General features: G+C 38.7%; 1 protein-coding gene across 1 annotated transcript in view; it reads left to right on the plus strand.

Annotated features, from left to right (window-relative positions):
- The window catches only part of ncana (neurocan a), a 169,842-nt gene extending 148,056 nt beyond the window's left edge, over positions 1-21,786 (plus strand). Inside the window, exons 11-15 of the mRNA XM_017697127.2 lie at positions 5,211-5,369; positions 7,810-7,892; positions 9,323-9,467; positions 13,305-13,487; positions 15,912-21,786. Of these exons, the coding sequence (XP_017552616.1) occupies positions 5,211-5,369; positions 7,810-7,892; positions 9,323-9,467; positions 13,305-13,487; positions 15,912-16,009 (668 nt within the window). The 3' untranslated portion in view covers positions 16,010-21,786. The remainder of the gene's footprint in view (positions 1-5,210; positions 5,370-7,809; positions 7,893-9,322; positions 9,468-13,304; positions 13,488-15,911) is intronic.
- The last annotated feature ends 229 nt before the right edge of the window (positions 21,787-22,015 follow it).

Below are 22,015 nucleotides of genomic sequence, written 5' to 3' on the forward strand. Positions count from 1 at the left end.
AAAACCAAATTCCAAAAAAAGGTCAGGACAGTATGAAAAATGGTAATAAAAACAGGAAAACAGTGCAAAGACAAGATGATTTGTATTTCAACTAATTAACTTTTTTGTTATATATTTTAAAAATTGTGTGTGTGTATATATATATATATATATATATATATATATATATATATATATATATATATATATATATACACATCATCTAAACTGCTTAACCTTCTGGGTTGCGGTGGGGTGCTGTCATTGGGGGGAAGGCAGGATACACCCTGGAAAGGTCGCCAGTCCATTGCAGGGCAGACAGACAGACGCATCCACACCTAGGTACAATCCAATTGGCCTGACTGCATGTCTTTGGACCATGGGAGGAAACCAACACAGACAGAACATGCAAACTCCACACAGAAAGGACCCTGGTCGCCTGGCTGGGAATCGAACCCAGGTCCTTCTTGCTGTGAGACAATATCGCTACCTACTGCACCACTGTATTGCCTGCTAAAATTGGTGCCTGCAGCATGTTCGAAGAAAGGTTGGTACTAAACAGTGTTTAGTAATCCTTTGGGAACAGAGGAACAGAGGACAAAGTGGATTTTTATCCATTCTTGCTTGATATAGCACTTCAGCTGCATAACAGGTCTCCTTTGTTGTATATTGCACTTTATAATGCACCACACATTTTCAATTGAAGACAGGTTTGGACTGCAGACTGCAGGCCAATCAAACACCTGCACTCTTACCACAAAGCCACACTGGTTTGGCTTGGCATTGTTTTGCTGAAATAAGCAGGGATGTCCCTGAAAAAGTGAAACATGTTTGTATCCCTCAGCATTTATGGTGCCTTCACAGATATGCATGTTACCCATGCCATTGGCACTAACACACAACCATACAATGACAGACACTGACTTTGAACTTTGCATTGGTAAAAATTGGGATGGCCCTTTCCCTCTTTGGCCTGGAAAACATGATGTCCATTTTTTCCAAAGACAATTTGAAAGGTGTACTTGTCAGCCCACTTCGCATCAGCCCATTTCAGATGAGCCCAGTCGGCGGCATTTCTAAATGATGCTTATATATAGCTTCCACTTTGCGTAGTAGAGTCTTAACGTGCGTTTGTAGATGCAGTGATGAACTGTGTTTACTAACAAGGGTTTTCACAGTATTCCTGAGCCTGTCTGGTTATATTAATTCTAGAAGCATGTTGGTTTTTAATGCAGTACCGTCATGCACATTCAATATTGGTTTGTGGTGTTGCCCTATATAATTAGATTTCCTCTGATTCTCTGAATCTTTTAACAAGGATATGTAGTGTAGATGATGAAATCACTAAATTCCTTGCAGTGCATTGAGAGACATCATTTTAAAACCACTGGAATATTCAATCACACAAAGTTCTCATGGTGGTGACTGAGCCTTTCGTTAATGCCCCTACAATACACAATCATGATAGCATTATCTATTACCTATTCACCTATATACCTAGGGAAAGTTCCAAAACAGGTGTCCCGCACTGCTACTGAGCTATGAGGCTAAAGTAGCTAACAAGCAACGGAAGCTTAAGTACATCAGTAAGCAGTGTGCAAATTGCATGGCTAAATTATCACATTCTTGCTTCAAAATAAAGTGTTAAATAAGATTCAATAAAAACAGATAAAAGTATGTTGCATAGCTAAAAACATTAGTGGCAACCGTCTTGGAACCCTGTTGGCTATATTAGCCTCATTGCTACAGGGCAAAACTAAACTAATTTTGGACAACAAACATGTCTTGGCTGATCTGGGTTAAGGGGCAAATTGTGTAAGTTTGAGTTCTTCATTTAACATCTGTATTATTTTGTTTAGATTGCTCTTATTTAGCTTGAGGTTAGTGCTGCATATTCACTGGTGTTGATTTCTTGTTTATGTGCACTGTAATCTATGCTCCACCCACAAATGCACTCTTTTCTAGCTACTATTGAGGTTTACAGCGCATTGGCAAAAACCTCCTGATTTTTGACAAAGAATTAAACTCATTATAGCTGCATTCTAATCTAACTTTATTTGCATCATGAATTCAGTAGGGTCATATCTGTTACACGGCTGCCTGACTCTGCAGTCTGCGTGACATTCATCTCCACTCCCTGCGGCCCACGCTGCCATTAATCTCAACAGCTTTACACTTCTGCCACAATCCAGCCTGTCCTCCTCCGAGTGCACACACACACACTTGCACACAAATACGAACACACACACTAATGATGATTTATGAATTCTAATAATGCAGCTACTGCAACACAGGGGCAAAACACATGAAGATGATGTAATTGAGATACTGAGGACATATGAGTCAGTGAGAGCGGTCTTTTGTGATTTGAGGACCAGATACAAGGACAGCGTCTTATACTGTTCAGTTTTACGAGCTTAATAAACTGTTATTATAGTGATAAAGAAAGTTATATGGTCACATTGCAGGGTATCTGTAGGCCTAAGCCTGGCCGGAGGTATAGCGCTGGTCAAAAGTGTGGACACTTGAACAAATGTGTGTGTTTTCATAGGTTTCCAAGGTCTTGGCATACAAAGCCACTATTTATCCTGACTTACTGTATTTTTGTGTACTTCTCAAACTAATGATTTGAGATCTCCATACAAAATATGATTTAAGACAAAGACAGCATGAGTAAACATAAAACAGTCATTTAATTTATTGAAGAAAAAAGTTTTGCAATATCTGTATGAAAAAGTATTAGTATATACAAAAAAGTATATATCTGTAAAAAAAAAGTATTTGCCCCCAACCCCAATTTAATGACTGCCACCTTCAACAGCAATAACTGCAACCAAACCCTTCCAATAACTATAATACTCAAAAATAAAAGAAATCAGGACTCACATCCTTTTTTACAGTACTTTCTATTGATCTTCTACAGCCTCATTGGAGAAGCACATCAGTTGGCTCCTCATGAGAAGGCCAAGAATGAAAGAACTGCATCAAAGTGAAAGACTTTGAAGATTCTAAAACAGAAGATTAAAGCTAAACTTTTTTGGTCATTCTGTATGTGTTATTTAACATTTTTTTTATTTCTTCACTTCACACGTTATTCTAAAACTTGTGCTGTGTGAATGGAAGTACAGCGTGGAAATATTAGTGGCCATGTTCTCTGGGCAAAAACGGCCCAGATCTGATTTATTGCCCAAATTTGACTATGTTGTTTAGTCGTTCAAATGATCTTTTTAATGTGGCCTATATCTGACAGCAGTCTGAAGAGATCATGCCCCTGAACTGACACGAATGTGCAAAACAACACTGATCCACTAGGCGCACTCATCCAACAACCAAAGCTGTCCTCTATATTTCCTTCAGATTAGTGGACTCATTTCATGCAATGTCAAAATGAGTTGTTTGAACTGCTACATTGAACTTGTAAGATGAACAGTAGACTGTTCCTGCTCTTGTTTTTGTTGTGGAAGCTGATCAGAGAAAGGATGTCTCTTTTGTTTACCTGCCATGAAGAAAAACGCTACCAAAGAGACAGAAACCCATTGCCAAATATGAATATGCACTGGATAGAGACACTTGAGCTGTGTGAAGCTCCTTTGACTATTTTGCTTCTACCTTTTTTCTAACTATCTCTAAAGTAAAGTTGATTTTGAGATATAGGATATTTCACATTTTTATTACAATAATGTCCATTGAACTAATGGAGACAAAATCACTTATGTGCTGTTGAGCTGGGAGCTGACGTGAGTTAGCATTGTGAAGCTCCTGAAGTGTGTTGAGGATTGGAGAGGGTAAATTATGCATTTGAACTCCATTTGAATTCCCAGTGTGTCTCTGAAAGCGTCATACTGATGGAGTCTTAATTAGCACCCTGCACACTTCTAATAGCAGCTCCCTCATTGCACTCATCTGGTGTGAACCAAAGACCAGCTGCCAGGGTTACAGTTTGACAGCATTCGCATAAACTCCCCCACCCACTATCAGCACCACACGTACACAGATTTCACTCACATAAACATTTCATCGCACTGTGAGCCCCCTTAGGGTAGAAATTGAATACAGGAGTTTAGCAAAGTAAGCTGAACATGGCGAAACAACATTTTTGTCAATGCAAATCCTGTTAGTCTAGTTGCACAACTGATCAATGTCAGCGCATTTATGGCTGGATTTATTGCTTAAAGGTGGAACACATTTTAAAATGTTCTGTTGCGGAGGTTGATATTGTAGCCTGTACCATTCTATAGTCCTATTATGATTGGATTCATTTGTTAAATCAAAAGACAGAAGAATAAGTATAAAAATACACAGAACAGCCACTTCATTAAGTACATCACCTTATATCTGCACTCACTGTCCATTCTATCAGCTCTACTTACTAAATAGGTGACTTTATAGTTCTACATTTACAGACTGTAGTCCATCTGTTTCTCTGTTACTTTGTTAACCGCCACCCTGTCCGTCAATGGTCAGGACCCCCACAGGACCACCACAGAGCATGTGTTATTTTTGTGGTATATCATTCTCAGCACTGCAGTGACACTGATGTGGTGGCGTGTTGTGTTGTGTTGTGTTGGTATGGTGGTATGAGTGGATCAGACACAGCAGTGCTGCTGGAGTTTTTAAACACTATGTCCACTCACTGTCCACTCTATTAGACACTCCTATCTTGTAGATGTAAAGTCAGAGACCGTAGCTCATCTGCAGTTTGTGTTGGTCCTTCATGAATGTGTCACAGGACACTGTTGACTACATGTTTTTGGTTGGTGGACTATTCTGAGTCCAGCAGTGACACTGAGGTGTTTAAAAACTCCAGCAGCACTGCTGTGTCTGATCCACTTGCACTAGCACAACACACACACTAACACACCACTACCATGTCAGTGTCACTGCAGTGCTGAAAAAGATCCACCATCCAAATAATACCTGCTCTGTGGTGGTCCTGTAGGGGTCCAGACAGGTGAAATGGAGCTAACAAAGTATACAAAGAGACAGATGGGCTACAGTCTGTAATTGTAGATCTACAAAGTGCACATATATAGTAAGCGGAGGTGATAAAATGGACAAAGAGTGTAGAAACATGGTAGGTGTTTTTAATGGAGTGACTGGTGTAAATTGTTGCTGTCCAAAGAAAAACATGTATCTCTGTATTATTTTTTCCCAATTTTTCAGTGTCTTTCTGTCTTTTTGTTTCTCTGCCTCAATGTTTCACATTGTTTTCTCTGTCTCTTTCTCTCCAGACACTGAGGGCTGTGAGCATGGCTGGAAGAAGTTTCATGGTCACTGCTACAGGCTCTTCCCCCACCGGCACACCTGGGAGGATGCCGAGAAGGACTGCAGAGAGCACAGCGGTCACCTGACCAGCGTTACCTCCACCATGGAGCAGGACTTTCTCAACGGTAATTCATATGGCTCACTCTGCTGCTTCTTCGCAGTGGGTTTAAAGGAATACTCCAGCAATTTATAGCCTAATCTCGATCTGTTGTGTCATGACTGGCTCATTATCATGACAAATAAAAGGGAAGCACACAGTGAATAAATAAAAAAATGATTTTAATAAGAAATAAACTTAAGGGTCTGGTGCAAAAATCTCAAGGACAAAAACCTGAAGACCACAATAACTCCAAAATAAACAAACAAACTGAAGCATCATGCCCAAAAGAACAAAAGAAAACTGCCCAGGACACAAACCACAAAACAAAAGAGAAGCCCTCTCACAAGCATACCAACAGGACTTGTAATGGCACAGGCCTGTAATGACACAGGTCTGTCACAGCTGCATCTGTGTCATACTGTCAATTACCACATTACTTAAAAAAGAACAAAAAAAGAAAAGCTGTTGACTCCAAACTCCCTGAAATACTGCTTTAAATATTTACCTCACTTTTGTGAGTTCTTTAGTCAAACATACTGATGTGACCAGAACTGCTGTTTGTTGCAATCTGAATGTTGATTTGTTAAGCACAGCTTTCTTAAAACAGTTTGTCATGTTGGAAAGTTTCATTTCAAATTCACATTAAATAGTGACATATTTCAAACATCAGTAACACTTTACAATAAGAGTACACCAATTACCAGTGTTAGAGAGTAATATGCACTACTTAACAGGTATTGTAATGTCAGAACTAACCATTAATTAATGATAGAAATAGGAATTAATGTTATTTTAGATATTATTTAGTAGCTTATAATCATTACTACATTATTAGTAATAATAATTACTCTCTTAAATACCATTAATTGATATTCTCTTATTATAAAATGTTACCCAAACATTTTTTCACAGAATTCATTGAAACTCACTTATAACTGACGCCCAATGGCTTCAACTATAAGTGAGTTTTAAGTGAGCCGTTCTTTTTAAGTACAGAGAAAAGTGTCAAAATTATTGTCCATGGTAATTAACAGTCTAATACTAATGCCACAGATTAAGGCTGAAAAACTGGAGTATTCCACTAATATTTGGGTTTGGGAAGTTGGGTTTGGAAGCCACAGAATAACAAAAATCTCACTACTCATAGCTTTACTTCATTGTACAAATCCAATTCCAAATTTTTGGGTAAGTGTATGAAATGCAAACAAAGACAGTGAAAAACAGTGATTTGTAAATTCACTTTGGCCTTTATTGAAATGAAAACAATATGAAGACAAGACTTTTAATGTTTTACCTTTTAAACTTCCAAAAAGACATTCCAAAGAAGTTCACAGGGGCAATTTAAGACTTGAAATGTTATGAAATGTTCCAAAAACAAACTAAAACAAAACAGCCAATGTAGTCATGCTTGGATATAAAAACATCTTTCAGAAAAGGTTGAGTTCTTTAGAGGAGGTCAAGGCTGGACACTTTGCCAAAAAATGCATCAACAGTTTAAGTTCAGTGTTCTTCAGTGAGCATTTACAATGATTATCCTCTATGGTCAAAAGATTTAGAGAAATCTCTGTGCATGAAGAGCAAGGCCAAAAAACCCAATTAAATGTCTGTGACTTTCAACACCTCAGACGAAACTGCATTAAAAGTCAACATGCTTCTGTAATGAATATAACCACATGATCTTGGAAATGTGTCCAAAAAAAACCTTGTCATTAAACACAGTTCTTCATTGCACCTACTAATGCAAGTTAAGACTGGGTTCTGCAAAGCGAAAACCATATATAAACAACATCCAGAAACACTGCCAACTTCTCTGAGCTAAAGCCCAATGTAAAATGGACTGACTCAAAGTAGAAACGTGTTGTGCTCTGACGAGTCTAATTTCAAATTGTTTTTGTAAAAATAGCCAAAGAGGGAAAGGACTATCCTGATTGTTACCAGTGTAAAGTTCAAAAGTCAGCATCTATCATTGTATGGGGGTGTGTTAGTGGCTAACTTACACATCTGATAATGGGAAAAATTTTCACTTTCGCAACTACATCAATTGGTGTCATCAGCTCTTAAACGCTTACTTAACATTGTTAAAACGAAAGATAAGGTAATACAGTGGTAAACATGTCCCTGTGCCAACTTTTTGGAACATGTTGCAGGCATGAAATTGTGCATATATACAAAAAACAATAATGTTAATTAGTTCAAACATCAAATCCTGCTTTTTGTATTTTTTTTTTTCAATTAAACACAGGCCAATAATTACTTACAGATTACGGCTTTCTGTTTGTATTTGCATTATACCTACTTTCCCAACTTTATTAGGATTGGGTTTGTGTCAAACGTTATATAACCTTTCAAATGATCATACTTTCAGTTGCAGACTGTTGGTTTGGTCAGCATTTTCAGTAGAGAGTCATATGGCTGTGCGTCATGAAACTGTGTGCTACACTGAAACATTACCCTCCATCTGTCAGGTCTGGGCCATGAGAACGTGTGGATTGGGCTGAATGACAGAACAGTGGAGGAAGACTTCCAGTGGACAGACAACATGGACCTGGTGAGCACTGGCTGAAAGATCTAACATGCATACTCAAAACCGCACTGATCCAAAACCCTCCTTATAGCGTCATCAGTGACAGGGAAGGGGGTCATTGTGACCAGTCACAGTTTGGCTCTCCTGAGCAGTTGACCTGTCCATGCTGTGCCCACAAATGCACTTTTTTAAAGCTGTTGTTGTGAGGTTGGACAAGGTTTACAGAAATTGTAGCTCACAACGATCTATAAATACTTACATTTACAGTGTGCTGTTAATTTCAGATGCACCGTTAATTACTTCCAGGATGTCACAATATTTAACACCTGTATTTACTATTTTATTGCAAAAACAACTTGTCTTTTGTATTTTTGTAAAGTAGCCATATTACTGGCTACTGAATTACATTACTTTCACAGTTGTGATGTAACTTTTGACTGCACTAAGAAGTTTGAAATGGGTGAATTTTGGTGTCCTCAAGCTGAGCAGTGTAATCAGTTACCTTATAATGTGAATTTGAGCTGACTTTCATGTTTAATAGTATGACAGCTAAAGCCAGCAAACGTTCTGCTCAGCCAACCAATCAGATTCTTAAATGTATACTGTAAGCAAGACAATGTAAAATGACTGGCTACTAATTGCATTAATTAATAATAATTTACAGTACCATGTTAACTGTAAATTACCAACTATAAAATTATAAATTAGCAATGTTATACTATGACTGACTTGCACCACACTTCACTGTGATGCAGCTGTTATCTCCTGTACTTTTTCTCGACTACAAAACGTTAATAAAATATCTACCTTTTATGAATTTTACTGTCTTTGTAACCCTTTAAAAATAACTATATACAGGCATATATAGTCATATGCACATTTTAGGCAGCCCTTGCCAAATTACTTTTTGTTGATTTTGAAAATTGAAAGAAAGAGAACAGAGAACACACTTCTGCACATATTAAAAAAAACAAAATAAAATGTGCAAAAGTTAGCAATACCTAACTGTTTTCTCTGTCGATGATGTGTCTTCTGTAGAGGACACTTATTTTATCTTATCATGTAATTGACTATGGATGTTAATTTTGCCTACAGTTGTATGTACATGAGGAAGATCAGATATTAGCATCAGCTCACTATTTTCATATCAGTACGTCCCTGTTAAATTACACAACAAACACATATACCCACTTAAAAATCATTTGAAAGAATAGCACTTTTAATTGAGGTCTTTTTTGGCAAAAACTAGTAAAACAGTTTCTGTGAAATGGAGTCTTTACCAAACTTGCAAGAGTTGTTATTAAAGAATGCAGGTCAATAAGAAATAAATCTCTACTGATTCACTTTGAACAGTCGTGGTCTGATCTTAGTTGAATTACCCTGACTGTCCAGAATGGGATCTCTCCTCAGTTACTCCCTCCAGTCTGAGTACAAGTTTCTCTCTGCTGCTACAGGTGTACGAGAACTGGCGGGAGAACCAGCCGGACAACTTTTTTGCGGGCGGAGAAGACTGCGTAGTGATGCTCTCTCGAGAGGATGGCAAGTGGAACGACGTGCCCTGTAACTACAACCTGCCCTACATCTGCAAGAAGGGCACAGGTGAGGATGAGGAACTCCACTCAAAGTCCAACTTCTGCAAGCAGCACTGACCAATACCATCTAATGATGCTGAACTAGTTTCCTCTTAAAGGTTCCACAAAGTTCCTCCAGGTGGAACAGTGCTTATTTGGAACAGATATGTCTTTGTGATATATTCAGGCTAGACCTTCACTGTTTTCTTCATTAGCACCTTCACTTTCCGTATCTACTGATTTTGACACCATTTGCCTGGAGCTTATGGCTTTTTGCACTTTACATGGCCTTGACATAACAGTGTCTCCATGGCAAGCACACATACTTCCCTCTGAATGGTCTCTGATTTCAGCTGTAAGTGGTTATTGATCGTGTTTTACCTGTCTCATTCAACCACACACTTAATCAACTCCATGAAGATCTCAATTTCATGATGACTGTCAATCAATGGCAGCTGTAGTCCAAACAATATAAAGTGAGTGCTCTCTGCCGTCTTTTGAGATTTCTCAGCTACGGTTCAAATTATAAGATCACACAGTGTGGGTGTTTTTTTTTTCTGTGCTTGCTGATTGAAGGTAGATTGGCAATAGTTTTCAGGAAAAGTTAACCAATTCTGGTTATTCTACATTATGCACCTCAATTCCCAAACCGCTCCACAGGAGAGCTTGAAGTATCTGAACCCGACCGAATCTGACATGAATTGTCATACATAATTTCTCAAACATGATCAACATTCTCATAGCTTGTTCCCCACCTATAATGTATTTTAGTCTGCATTTACCCCCACTTTAGTTTCTCTCTCACTTGTTTTATTACATTAAACTTTTACATGCTACAGTCTTTTGCCTGTTCATGTTGTTGGCAGCAAGGTCTGTAATGCCAATGTAAGAACAATGCATTATATCTATACATGAAAAGACAAAGTGCATTCCTATTTAAAAATCTGCTGCGTTGTTCCCTGTGTGACCCTTCATGACCCCTTGATGTTAGGACTTTGGGAGATCTCGTAAGACTTTAATAGGACTCCCATCTGTTGTGCATCACTACTTGCAGTATTTTACATTTATAATTCAGCTGTAAATATGATAAAAGCGTTCACTTTATCATGGTAAATGAGGTTTTTGTGCGCATCTGTGTCATTCATTTTTTATGGAGCAGTTTGCTGCCCTGCCTGGAATGGCAAATGTTTGACACCAGACTGAGCTAACCTTCAAACATGGAGCCAATGATGGTAATCAGTATTTCAGGTTTTCTTCAATAAAAAGAAGCCGTTAATGTGGGTTTGGGCTGTTTATTTAAATTCCTGTCATGGGTGATTTGCAGCTTGAGCATTGGAGTAGTCCAATCTTGTGTGCAATGTGAATTGGCTGCGATAGTGTGAACAACGCTGCTTTATTAATGTAATTATTAACATAAACCATCAGCCTATATTAGACTACCTACTTGTTTGAGGCAACAAGTAAACAAATAATTTTGGCATGTTTTTGAACACAAATAGCGGAAATCAGATGTAGGTTAACTTCAGTGTCTACTCTCCTGGTGGGAAACTCATTTTTTTGGTAATACTGATGCCACTAGAAAGCAGCACTGTTTGTCATTGTTTTCAGTTGTTATTTTTTTATTGATAGTCTGATGATGGCTTTCAGTGCCTCTACATGGTGACCTTTCCCCTTTAAACAGTAATGTGATTAGGAGCATTTCTTGTCTTCAATACTGTTGATGGAATATATTTCTGTAGCAATGGTATGTGTAAAAAAAACAAAGGAAACTACATCTTCATTTTCATTGTAAGCAACAGTTGGAGAGGTCAGGATTGTCTTCACAGCAGGGGTTTCTCATTCCTCCTATTTCATCCTCATTTCTCACTAGCAGCAAAACACAGAGACACAACATTTCATACACAGAGAGCCAACAGTGTCCTAGTTAATCTGATAACAGAATATTGTATTTGATTAATTAAATATTAATTACAGATATGCAGATTGCTTTACATTTTGCAGGTAGAATGGCCACTAGGGTGCCAGCAGAAAGGGGCTACAAGTTGCTCCTATTATGAATGCTGAGTTTGTTTGGTCTCAGGTAGATGGAGAACAAGTCTGGACAGATTTTTAAAGGGCTCTATTCAGGTTTGAACCCAGAATTTCAGGCCCAATTAAAGCCCTGCTCCACAGACACTGCCATCCTGTTCAAAGCCATGCCATTGAAACAGCAGCTCAGACCCCTGTAGTGCACACAGCTTCTCTGTCCACACTAGCATGGCTAACGGATATACACACTTTCAGTTTCTCCCTTATTGAGGCTCCAGCACAAGGAAGCCTTAGTCTTAACCTCGTCTCTGAGGGAGCATTCACACACCACTCAAGCGGCTCAGGGGCTGTCAGTCTCAGCTCTAAGCTTCACACTCCAGTCCCACCAAGTCTTCTTTTGTGGTGTATCCTAGGCTCTGTCTCTCTGTGTGTAACCTTCTGTGCTCCTGAGAATGGGGCTAGATTTACAGTCCGGCCTTCAGCCTCCTGTATGAAAAAGGGTGGGGGGAAGGGGGTTAAGGGCAATGAAGCTTTAGTGGGAGAGCATTAAAACTTTAGTTATCACGACTGGAGCCAGACAAGAGGATATACAGGCCCTGGCGGCCTGCCACCAGCACATAGCAATGCGCCACTGTCCCTGAGGAGTGTGTGTGGGTGTGTGTGTGTGTGAGTGTGTGTGTGTGTGTGTGTGTGTGTGTGTGTGTGTGTGTGTGTGTGTGTGTGTGTGTGTGTAAGTCTACTTCTCTGGCGACTGTGCCTCCTTTTATCCCATATGGTGCTCTGCTGAAACAAAAACAAATGTCTGAGAGCAAATGTCAAGTGACTGGTGTTGGAGTGACAAAGTCGAAATCGAACCTGTTCTATGGTGTTTGTCTGTAGCATTTTTGCTAAGGTAATAAGATCTTAGTTTCCTGGCGAAACGTGCCTCACAGTACATTTGGTTCCAACTTTAACTCACACAGTGGCACCTTAAAATATGATTACAACAGCAAAAAATGCCCCCCACATTCCCGTAGGTATTATGTATATAGATTTTGTAAACCTCAGAGGTAAGCTGCGATTACGCTTATGTAGCTGTAATGGAAACTTATAGCACCATGCATCATCAGACACTTCCCTTAAACACACTGTTGTTGAGTTGTTAAAGAGGACTTCCACCAATTTTTCAAAATGTGTGCATAATTAAATCATTAAGCTTCAAAGTCATTCTAACTGGTTTGATGTGAAGTGCTCTGTTCTAGAGAAAGAGTCAGACTTGTCCGCAGCAATGCTTAAAAGAACCAGATGTCAGAAGTGTTTCATGTCATGAAAAGCTGCCTCATCATATTAAATGGTTATGAATATGCTGACTGATGCCTGAGACATTTTACGATAGTTTTAAAATAAGCTTTTAGCCAAAAACACACTTTTTAAAATGTGACAGAGAGGTACTTGCATGGCATTGTACAGCAAAACACTGTCCAAAATATCTTTCTTTTGTCAGATCTACTATTTTGTTATTAACAACTGTACATACAAAAAGACACTGTAGGTTCACTGATGGTTGTATTTGGATAAATTTGTGTTATAAAGATTGCAAGCCCTGGACCACTGTAGACAAATCAGAGTCAGCAAGTTTCTCTGCAGTGCTCCATTTCACATTAAAACTACTCTTTATACATTATGTTTATGTAGTTTATGGCACTATATGACATAGTGTTTCAGGATCATACAGTGAAATCACAGCTACTTTGTACCAATATGTACTGCCACTCCATAAACTGCTTATTACCACAGGACAGTATTTCTAATACATGCACTGTCTACCATTTCTTTGTATCCACTCTTTCTACATCAGTGATGTGTGGAACTCCCCCTGCTGTGGAAAATGCATACCTAGTGGGTCGGAGGCGGTCTCACTATGACATTCACTCGGTGGTGCGTTACCAATGTGCCGACGGCTTCTTCCAGAGACATATCCCCACGGCCCGCTGCCGGCCCAACGGAACCTGGGAGAGGCCCAAGATCATCTGCACCAAGTGTGAGTAGGCTCAGCTGATGAGTGATGTATGCTGTGGAAGACCTAACAAAGTTCTAGATTGTATCATGCAACTGAATTGACTCACAAAGGATTTGGGAAGTGGTCCTGGACTTTTGTCTTGACCATCTCATTATAACCACAGTGACCTTCCCCCCAACACCCCCATAGTGTACAACCTCAATTCCAATGAAGTTGGGACATTGTATAAAATAGAAATAAAAACAGAATATGATGATTTGCAAATCCTTTTCAACCGATATACAGTTGAATACACTACAAAGACAAGATATTTAATGTTCAAATGGATAAAATTGCAAATATTCACTCATTTTGAATTTGATGCCTGCAACACGTTCCAAAGAAGTTGGGACAGGGGCATGTTTACCACTGTGTTACATCACCTTTCCTTTTAACATCACTCAATAAGCGTTTGGGAAATGAGGACACTAATTGTTGAAGCTTTGTAGGTGGAATTCTTTCCCATTCTTGCTTAATGTATAACTTCAGTTGCTCAACAGTCCGGGGTCTCCGTTGTCGTATGTTGTGCACCACACATTTTCAATGTGAGACAGGTCTGGACTGCAGGCAGGCCAGTCTAGTATCCGCACTCTTTTACTACAAAGCCACGCTGTTGTAACACGTGCAGAATGTGGCTTAGCATTGTCTTGCTGAAATAAGCAGGGACGTCCCTGAAAAAGACGTTGCTTGGATGGCAGCATATGTTGCTCCAAAACCTGTATGTACCTTTCAGCATTAATGGTGCCTTCACAGATGTGCAAGTTACCCATCCAATGGGCACTAACACACCCCCATACCATCAGAGATGCTGGCTTTTGAACTTTGCGCTGATAAAATTCTGGACAGTCCTTTTCCTCTTTGGCCCAGAGGACAAGCCGTCCATGATTTCCAAAAACAATTTGAAATGTGGACTCGTCAGACCACAGGACACTTTTCCACTTTGTGTCAGTCCATCTCAGATGAGCTCGGGCCCAGAGAAGCTGGCGGCGTTTCTGGGTGTTGTTGATATATGGCTTTCGCTTTGCATTTCAGAGTTTTAATTGCACTTGTAGATGGAGCGACAAACTGTGTTTACTGACAGTGGTTTTCTGAAGTGTTTCTGAGCCTATGTGGTAATAACCGTTACACAATGATGTTGGTTTTTAATGCAGTGCCGCCTGAGGGATCGAAGGTCATGGGCATTCAGTGTTGGTTTTCTGCCTTGCTGCTTACTTGCAGAGATTTCTCCAGATTCTCAGAATCTTTTGATATTATGGACTGTAGATGAAGAAATCCCTAAATTCCTTGCAATTGCATGTTGAGAAACGTTGTGCTTAAACTGTTGGACTATTTGCTCACGCAGTTGTTCACAAAGTGGTGAACCTCACCATATTCTTGCTTGTGAACGACTGAGCCTTTCAGGGATGCTCGCTTTATACCCAATCATGACACTCACCTGTTTCCAATTAATCTGTTCACCTGTTCCAATGTTGGAATGTTATAAACAGGTGTTTTTTGAGCATTACTCAACTTTCCCAGTCTTTTGCTGCCCCTGTGCCAATTTCTTTATAACGTGTTGCAGGCATCAAATTCAAAATGAGGGAATATTTGCAAAAAACAATAAAGTTTATCTGTATGAACATTAAATATCCTGTATTCAATTGAATATAGGTTGAAAAGGATTTGCAAATCATTGTATTCTGTTTTTATTTTTGTTTTACACAACGTCCCAACTTCATTGGAATTGGGGGTGAAATGCCCTAGTTTAGACAGAGTTGTTCAGAGTGCAACTGATTGGAACCACATTTCTGAATCATTTAATGCCTCTAAAAGCTCCCTCATGGAAAGTTACATGAAATTGTTACATTGCTATATACTGCCTGAAGCCTGAGACATTTAGTTTTGAGATTTTTACTTAAACCTTTCCTTTAAAATTTATGGCAGAGAAGTACATGCAACAGTCCCTAAAGAAAACTTTGAATTATTATTTATTACTATTTTTATAACAATGCAAATATAGTCATTTGAGTTTTTATATGTAATGGTGATAATTCTGAATTATTGGGGAACACTATTTTCCAGCACCCTGCATATACTCCTCTGCCTTGAGTGGCTTTAAAAATACATTTTAGCCCAAAACCTTCTCTAAACCATCATCTCAGGTATCAGGCAGCTTCCTGTGAGGTAGCTTTTAGAGCTGTTAAATGCTTCAGACATCTGGTTTCTATCACCACCACTTTGACCTGGAGCATTTCACATTAAACGTCTCTGAATGACTGCTTCTGCCTTAAAGATTGCATTAAGCAGTATTGCAGAAAAATTAAGGGATTTTACCTTTAATGTCCTTTTTACATTCACTGTGTGTGCTGTATCTGATCATTGTTTGCTAATACGATCCTCATGAGCTTCATCTTTCTCTCTAACCAGCGCGGAGGTCCCACCGTTACCGTCGGCAACACCACAGATCCCACCACGAGCACCGGCGACACCGGCGACACGGGGCTGGCCACAGGGGGCGGGATTAGAGTCGCCGATCAACACCACCACCACCCGTGGATCCCTGTGTGACGTCACTTCTTCTGCTCCAAGCTCTGAGGTGCAGAGGAGAGCAAAAGAGGGCCTCCAAGGACAGAAATGATAGTGTCATTTTTCTCACTCTTTTCTCTTTTTAGAGGTTCTTTTTTTCTTTCAAGCAAAATTGTGTTTTGAACCGTCTTTTCTCTCTCCCTTCACTCTTGGATTTAGTTACAATGTTGATCTCCGTCTCCCTGAGGGGGGAGAAACTGACTCTTCTGACGTTGCCACTAATATATGACTTAGTTTAATATATTCAGAGTTGACGTTAACATAATTAATCAGTTACGGTTTGATTGCAGGGCAGGTTCTCCTGACTGACTGATCAATTATACCTGTGTGTTTGAGGCTGGTTCTTATGGCAGTCAGATTACCCTTGGTAGGAACATTTGTATCGATTTTCGTTGTAGTGGCAGAATGTTCTCATAGGTCTTGCAGAGTTATCTATTTGGGTTAGAGTTATGTATATCCTCTTTGTAGTGCAATAATGCTTTAACGAATGTGGCCCAAAACCCCAAAAAAGAAAAAAACAGCCCCCTCTTGTTGATGCCTGCTTATATCACAATACCAATAACCCTTGTTGCGGCACAATGAATGAAATTAGCTTTTTTTGACCCATCATTTTTTTTTATCTAAAGCCTATGATTGCTGTCATGAGAAAACTCTGATTTTCCATGAGAGGTCGATGTTACACTGTACTGCTTTAACAATTATTCAAGGTGTTTATGTGTTTTTTACTCTCTCAGAGCCATAAAAATAACCTGTTGACATATAGATGGAGTGTTAGATTCCAGTAAAGTGTTTAAAAAGGAAGAAAAAAAAGTTTCAGTGAGCTGAGATCCAAGATTTTCTCATGGCAGTGACACTATTTAGCACTCTTCATTTCAACCTTAGCATTAATTAAAACACTAAAAGTCTAATTAACATAGTGTGACTAATTCATAGACTTGGTTGCAAATGTTGTTAATTAATATGCTTCATTCATTGATGGAGGTTGGAACTGCAGAGTGATTCTTGTCTGTTTGGCTGGCAAAGCACATGTATATTGAGTTTTTATGCATGTGGGCTACTGAAGCAGTAGGAGCACAGTGTGCGTTCTCAGAAACAGGAACCAGAGGTAGTAACGAAAAGTAATATAAACCTTAGTTCCGAAAAAGTTGGGGCAATATGTGAAATGCAAGTAAAAACAGAAAGCTGTGATTTAGTGATGGGGTGTGATGGGGTAATGGGGCATTTTAAGACTAGGAACGTTGTTAAATGTTCAAGAAAACATTTTTAAAACAAATGATGTATTCTTACTTCGGTATAAAAGGAGCAACCAAGAAAGGCCTAGTCTTAAGATGGCTAGAGGCTTGCCACTTTGCCAAAAAATGCATAGTCCAGCTGTTTAAGAACAATGTTTCTTGATGAGTTTTGAATTTTAGGTATTTTCCCCTCTACATTGTATAATATTATTAAAACAGTCAGGTAATCCAGCAAAAGCCATATGTCAACAACATCAAGAAACACCACAAACACCACCATCTTCTCTGGGCTTGAGCTCATCTGAAATGGACTGATACACAGTGGAATCATATACTGTGGTCGAACAAGTCAACCTTTCAGATTATTTCTAGAAATAATGGAGGCCATGGTCTCTGAGCTAAAGAAGTAAACGGCTATCCAGATTGTTACCAGCAAGTTCAAAAGACAGTGATTGTAACTGTATCAAGGTGTATTAGTGCCCATGGCATGGAATGTGTGGAAGCACTATTAATGCTGAAAAGTATATATTTTAGACCTATGCTGCCTTTTAGATGCCGTCTTTTTCAGGGATGTCCGTGCTTATTTCAACATGGCAGCACCAGGAACCATTCTGCACATGTTACAACAGCATAGCTGCGTAATCAGAGAGTGAAAGTGATAGACTGGCCTGCCTGTCTCCTATTGAAAAAGAAAAGGTGATACAATACAGTGGTAAACAGGCTCCTGTCCCAACTTTTTTGGAACATGTTGCACGCATTATATTTGGAATTAGTAAAATGTACAAAAAATACTGACATTCATAAGTGATCAAGTATTATGTTTTGTCCTTTTTTCTATTTAATACAAGTCAAACAAAATGTACTGCTTTCTGTTCATGTGAGCATTTTACACACTGTCCCAAATATTGTGGACATGGATTTATACATCATGAAATCCCCATCACAAAGGACACTACATCCCCATGAAATTTACTACTGAGAGCAAAGAACAACACAGGACGACTTAAGGAATATGATGCACTATGCACTATACTATAGACTAAATGACAGCAGCAGAGGCTAAGATGCTAACAAACACCACATTATGACGGCCGTTAGTTCTGGCATGTTTCCCTGCACTTAGCAGAAAAGAACAGGAAACCTGAACTTGAAAGTTACTTAGCAGCTTCCCATTGCCTTCTATGATAGTATGTTTAGAGCCAAAGGTTTTCTGTTCTTCTTTTCTCAGTACAGAGGAAATACTGTCCATATACAACATGAGTTTTCCTTTATAGCAATGGATGCTATCTGTCAGCATGTTAGCCACTCCTGCAGTGACTATCTGTATAAGCATTTTAGTCTAGCAACTCTTTTATAATGTGCAAGAAATTTAATATTGGCAATTGAAAGCATCCTAAATCTAGTCAATACTTATAATGTTTCTAAATAAGAGATTGTTGTAATAATATAAGATTATTTCTCATTATTTTTTATTAAGTAATTTGTGTAAGAACTTGTCATATTAGCATTTTGCTTGTTTTAACCCCTGAAAATCCCATGCTTATCACATACTAGGGCTTAGTTTTTAGTAAGGGACTTCAATGCAAACTGGCTAGGTTATAAAAGTGTGTGATTTAAGGGGACAAGCATTATTACTTGAACAAGCAAATTTGTATGCATTATGTCTTGAAACCTAATTATTCTCCAATATAATGTCAATTTCACTGTATACAGTTACTGCAAGTAAGTTTGAAATTATCTAGAAATAAGTCACAAATAATGTTTTCATATCCTTACAACAATTTCAAATTTTCAAATAGTAGATGTATTGACTCGATTTAAGCTGTATTCATTTGCCAAGATGCATATTTGTGCAAAAGTGTAGTCAAATTATATATTTTGTTGATTTTCTAATGTAAAATAAGTTGCACATCCTCTACTGAGAACACACTTCTGCACATTCGAATGCACAATAACTGTTTATTAGCTGAATTACATGCTAAATTTAGCTAATAAATCAAAATTGTGCATTAAAATTGGGCAAAGATGTTTTCAATAAGTTTGTCCACTGTAGAGAAACTCATTGTCATTTAGCAAATCAACAGAACATTATTTGACTGGGGGTGTACAAACTTTTGAAAACTGTATCATTTTTTGCGGTGCATTTCTATCCTTGATTTTGCATTTCCCTTTCTGAGTTGTGTCTGGGCTTCACTTCTGTTTCATGCAAATATGGCTTGAACCACGCTCTGAGCCTTCTTCCAGAACGTTCCACACATCAAGCAGCCAATTAAGATATGTTTCTTACTCACTGTGATTGTTCCGCACTCCCTCCATATTAATGAATGTAGGCTGTACAGTGTATCAAGGGCTGCTTTAAAGCACAGACACTGAGTGTAGATTTGGACTAAAGGGACCTGCCGTGGCGTTTTTAGTCTACATACTGTACACGCAGACGCGGCTGAGCGTCTCTTCAGCAGGAGCTTTCTGTCTACAGTGTGATCATTAAGGTGCAGCGCTGCTCTGTCGGATTTGGGGATATTGTGGTTGAACCGCGTGACATTTTGTTGTCATGCATATGGCTCATATTAATTGCTTTGGTTGTGCGGATGCATGTGTTTTCTGTAGCGGTGTTCACACCCCCACTGTTGTATCTGACATGGGGGGATTATGGGAGCACACAATCCAGGACTTTGCTAAAGTATGGAGACAGGAGGTGTTGTAGGGACTCTTTTTTTGTTTTGAGAGTTATGAAAAGCTTTTAATCCATAGTTTTATAAGTTAGATGTTCAATGTGAGCTAGTAAAGGTCATTAGTGTTAGTAAAAACATCAAATCAAATTCTAACATGTCAAAATGTACTTCATACATAACCCTTCCATCCAAGTGGTTATACATTCTGAAATGAGAACTGGACTCTGAAATCGAGTTTAAAACATTATTCCTACTGGTCTTTTTGAATTTTGAAGTTATGATAATACCATTAAGTGACAGTAAGATCATTTTCACTTGTTTACACTGTATTTCTGATAGAGACTGTAGATTGAAAGCTAAGCTAAGCGAGGTTGTTTCTGAAATGCAGCAGTTTGATCAGAGTGATGTTATGGTTTCCCTGTGCATGTGAGTGAGTACGTGTATTGCGTGCAGACGCTTTTGTTCAGAACCCTTTTCCTAGTCAAAACAACACGTGTTAGCCAGTTCAGACCCACATCATGTTAGCAGTAGCTGACAGTCACTGTTCTGTCTATAGCAGGGGAGGGTAGCGGAGCCTAAAACCATTCTCAAGTTCTAATACTTTTCATTCATTGCTATAAAGACTCAGGTAGATGTAAAAGTAGGAAATGTAACTGAGTAAAAAGTAGATTCCTTTTCTCACAGATATACTTGCGTATAACTGAAACAGCAGCATTTTGAAGGTGCTTAAGTCCATCTAACTGCTTAAATTTAACTAGTTATTACCCACTTCTGTTCTGTAATGACCTTGTAACAAATCTCTGTGTTGATTCATCTCTACATAAGCTGTAAACATTTGACTTATTCGCTAATATTTGCTCACTGTCATTTTTACATGTATTCTGTGTCTTTATTTATAGCGTATTTCTAAGTACACTTGGTGTTAGACAAAAGGAGACCAACACAAGAAACCTTAAACATGTCCTAAGCTCTACCAATCCATGCTTTTAATTGATTGATTGACCTCTGGTGTGCAAATGCTGTGGATGTTAAAGCGGAATTCCTTGTTTCCAGATTTCTGTATAATTAATTTAAGATGTAAACAAAATACTAGCAGAATTTTAGAAAGGTAAAATAGTGCCCAAAGGCAGTCCCAAGATGTATAAGTTCACAAATGGCTGTATTTGCATTGTAGACTTGGTGACCTCTGGTTCCTATCACCACTGTTGTAAAGATATCAGAGTCTGATCTCCACTACACCCCATTTCACAGCAAACCACTTGGAATGACTTTGTTTACATTTCAATGCTTGACTTTTGGAAAAATTTTAAAACAAATTGGTAGAATTGCTCTTTAACAGTCTGTTATTATGCTTTTATTTACCCACCTTAAAAATAAAAAGTATCATCACAACCAACCCAACCTTGTATAGAAGCCCCGAACTCAAAGGCTGCGGTCTCATAAAGCTCCATAATGTGGGTCTTCTATGTGAACATGGCCTCAATAAAGCTTCAGCAGTGTTGCTCTCAGTGATGTTCCTCAAATAAATGAAGCTACAGAAAGGTTGTGAGAGATCTTTCGTGATTGATCTATGGTAAATTTTTTTTTTCTTTTTGTACCAGACCTTTGAGTGGTCCCTCCTCTAAACTGGGGCTTCTGCAGTGTCAGCTAGTGAGAGAACGAGTTACAGCATGTGTGGGTATGGGGGGTGATGGGATTGGTCTCTGAGATATTAATGTGTCTTCTTTTTGGTGTTCTTATGACTTCTCGTTGCTGTGTTTTGTTCTTTATTAAGGTGGAAACAGACCAACAATAAAACTGATTGGATCAGTACTACCATTGTTTACGAGGCCTTCTTAGTGACATTGTGTTTGTTCTGTTGTGGGTGACTGAAACTGTTAACAGGATTTTTATTATTGTTTTAGAATTATTCTTTATTCTCTTTTGTTTTACAAAGAGGTTTACAAACCTGTGCTGATGTCTTCTCTAAATATATTACAGGCTAAAGTATGGCAGTATAGCTTCTAAAATGATTTATAAATAATCTATCCATGCTCAACCC

The sequence above is a fragment of the Pygocentrus nattereri genome, chromosome 19 (assembly GCF_015220715.1).
Source record: "Pygocentrus nattereri isolate fPygNat1 chromosome 19, fPygNat1.pri, whole genome shotgun sequence".
Classification (NCBI taxonomy): Eukaryota; Metazoa; Chordata; class Actinopteri; order Characiformes; family Serrasalmidae; genus Pygocentrus; species Pygocentrus nattereri.